This window comes from Montipora foliosa, chromosome 8, assembly GCF_036669935.1.
Source record: "Montipora foliosa isolate CH-2021 chromosome 8, ASM3666993v2, whole genome shotgun sequence".
Classification (NCBI taxonomy): domain Eukaryota; kingdom Metazoa; phylum Cnidaria; class Anthozoa; order Scleractinia; family Acroporidae; genus Montipora; species Montipora foliosa.
In genome coordinates this window covers 27,033,989-27,037,277 of record NC_090876.1, presented here as the reverse complement: position 1 = coordinate 27,037,277, position 3,289 = coordinate 27,033,989, and the positions used below count along the sequence as shown (strand labels likewise).

The 3,289-nt window shown below is 41.3% G+C and overlaps 1 protein-coding gene across 1 annotated transcript in view; it reads left to right on the top strand.

Annotated features, from left to right (window-relative positions):
- The first annotated feature begins 429 nt into the window (after nt 1-429).
- Nucleotides 430-3,289, top strand: part of LOC137967647 (uncharacterized) — an 11,117-nt gene continuing 8,257 nt past the window's right edge. Inside the window, exon 1 of the mRNA XM_068814166.1 lies at nt 430-1,364. Within this exon, the coding sequence (XP_068670267.1) occupies nt 721-1,364 (644 nt within the window). The 5' untranslated portion in view covers nt 430-720. The remainder of the gene's footprint in view (nt 1,365-3,289) is intronic.

Below are 3,289 nucleotides of genomic sequence, written 5' to 3'. Positions count from 1 at the left end.
TCCAGAATGATAATCATTAGAAATATAATTTCGACACGGACTGTAGGCGTTGGAGAACTTTTAGTTTAATAGTTTAGTTTTTATATTTTAATTTTAGTGTATGGTTTTACTTCTCCGTGCGTCCTTAAACTGCGTTTTTTAACAGAACTGCCGGTTTTCGTAATCAGCTGGTCTAAGTTCAAACTGTTTTGCTTCGATTTCAGTGTTTTTCAATTAATAACACGCGAAACAGCTGTTGCAAGCTTCATAAATTCATTTTATTGTGTTGTCTCGCTGAGGCCCATTCAATTGAGCGGGTGTTGTTTATTCTCCGATTATTATAAGCTTTCAACCAATCACGATGGCCTTACACTTAAAAAAATAATATGCAGCTTTGATGTCTCGCTAATTTATGCAAGTGCATAAAACTATTGAACAAAAGTAACATAGGAAGCGGAATCCATTCGCCAAAAATATATATTCGTGTCTGTTGTCGATCGCCTTCACCAGTTCTACCTTAAGCAGCATATGAGCGCGACCACTGGACTATTTTGACAAAATTCATCCATTTTAAATTGCCAAGAAGTATCTTGTGATGTTTTATCCGTATGCGAGTCATTGATAGTCTGTTTTTATGTTTTCGAGGCCTCTGTGAGTTCGATCTGAAGAACACACAAGGCTCTTAACTTGAAGACAAACGAACCTGGCCTTCCGTGGATCAATACCGTTCAAAGAAGCCAAATGATACCCAAGAAAAACAGCGTTTCGGCAACCTGTAGCCCTAAGCAGAAGCCTTTGACATCTTCATGGCCTCTCCCGAGCTTACGACTGGTGATTGTCAGTGTTTCTCTAGCAGTGACACTCACAATGTCGGCGATGATAATTTTTGTGGACGTCCGCGCTCCCACGTTAGCCGATATTTTTCTGTCGGCTATTTATTTTCCTCTGGGGCAAGGATTACAACTTAAAGCTCGACGCTGGTCAAATAACAAGACGGAGTGTTTGTACTTTTTCAAGGCCAAGGATGAGAATTTTCGTCGATTTGACGGTGTGCAATGTGGACACGCATTATGGCAAAGCACTGCTATCATTGAGGAGAAAGACCGCTACGTAAAGAAAATCGTCACTCATTACAAACTCTTCGAGGGGGAATCACTCGCTAGCAAGTACTTTCATGAATATTGGCATGAAAAATTAAGGGATCCGTTGCCAACGAGTTTTTATAATGAAGAAACTGAAAATGCTCCTAAGGCTGGGGACGAATTTCGAGCTTTCCGCTGGGATCCTCTCGCACCGACTGAAATGTCTTCAAACACAGGTCGGGGAGAAAACCCGTGGATCCACAGAGCTGGCGCTACCTCACGACACATTATCTACATTTTTAGGTAAGACAAATAGCGCCAACGCTGAAGTCGGTCACACAGAAATTAAAAGTGTTTAAATGGTCGGGTTGGTCATACAAGAACTAACAGAATTATGAATGATCATCGAAGAATTTAAAATTATAACCTACTATTAACCCTACTAAACGTAAATTTTCCGCCTCAACGTTCATTTTATTGTCTCCCGCACAATGAGTATTCAGTTGTGAAAAGTGCCAAAAACTTTTGAGTGTATACCATTTGATCGAATCGAAAAAACCGTGGGACCAAAAAATTTGAAAGTGGATTTGCTTCCCAACGACCTATTTCGGTCCCAAATTTTCTTTTCCACTGAGAGCAGTCGCCTAGAATTCACTTAATATTTTGATCGTTATCAGTTTTCACCCATATTCTCGTGTGAAATGGGCTAGTTGTGCCTTTGCCGAAAAAGATGACAAACATTATGAAGAACAACTTATGGAGACTCAAAAAACTCTTTTGAAACACCGATAAAACACCCTACCGCCGACAAAAAAAGAAAAATTCAGCGATAAAAAGAAGGCTACACTGATCAAACAACAGGTGCAGAATTTTAATCCTTCGCTGCGAAGATGAATTCAATTTCCGGCTTCTAGTAATTTTCAGTCCATAAATTTTGAATTCATGTTCACTTGTAGGAAAACGGATGCAATATACCGTCTCTAGATGACACATAACCTATGGTATGAATGCCTCAAAGAAGAGGCTGCTTTGTATCGGCGTTCAACAGCAAGGGAGTCCATTTGATTAGTTGCGTTTTTTCATGACTACTAGCGGTAGTTTGATTTTTTGAGTTTATTGTGTGATTTAAGGCACATATAACGTCCGTTTACGGCGTCCTTTCTACGGGATTGTCAAGCCGTATTCACTGAACCCATTTTTCCAGCAGTTGAATAATGACAACAAGTACTGTAGATCAAGTTTACTTTGGGATCGGTTGAGACATCGCACTCATTTTCCACAAATAATGAAAGTGAATTGAGGGTGTCAGCTTTGAGGGTCCCCAATAGGGTTCGGGATCCGGGAACCGGAAATTTAAGATGAGCATTCTCCACCTCGCTGACAGGTGCTTTTTGTGATCCCTATGGCGTGCTCTTTGTCTTGAACTTTGGCCGTTACAAGATCCAGTTCTACAAAGGCCTCATCAACTTTGTTACTTGTCACCACATCACGTTTTTCTTACAAAAAGGTTCTCGTTTATGCTGTAGCGCATAGGCCAAAATTATACTCTAGTTTTCGAAATGTCCGACAGTACTGACATCGCTGTTCGCGACGTACATGATATTATTGGTTGTGTGGCTCATTTTTATGAGAAGGGAAAGAGCGGAAATAAGAAAGAAGTACAAATGAGAGAAGAAAAGTACGAACAGAGTGGAAATAATGCAGTTCATTGAACAAGCAAATAAACACCACCCCACAATAAACGACATTTCTGGATTGGACCCATTGGACGGGTGAAAGTTAGTTAATGCTCATCGTGCTGGGTAGCACATAAGGCCACCACCAAAGAATTCCAATGCTGTCTGTCAGATGACCACCGTTGAGTCTGGCTCCAGGAGATCCAGCCTCTGTCATTTCTTTTTCCACTGATCGTCTCCATGTCGTTTTGGGACGTCCTTTTTTCCTCTTCCCAGCAGGAAGGAGTCCATCTCATTGCAACCCTGGGGATGGCGTTCGGGGCCATTCTGTTGTTGTGTCTCAACCACCGCCACCTCCTCTTTTTGATCTCAAATGTTAGTGGTGCTGTATTGGTTCTGCAGTAAAGGTCTTCATTAGAGATAGTTCTTGGCCAGAAAATCCTGAGTATTCTCCTGAGACATCTTGTTTGGAATACATCTATCTTGTGGCATATGGATTGCGAGACCTTCCAAGACTCTGCACCATATAGGAGGACTTCAAGAACGTTGCGC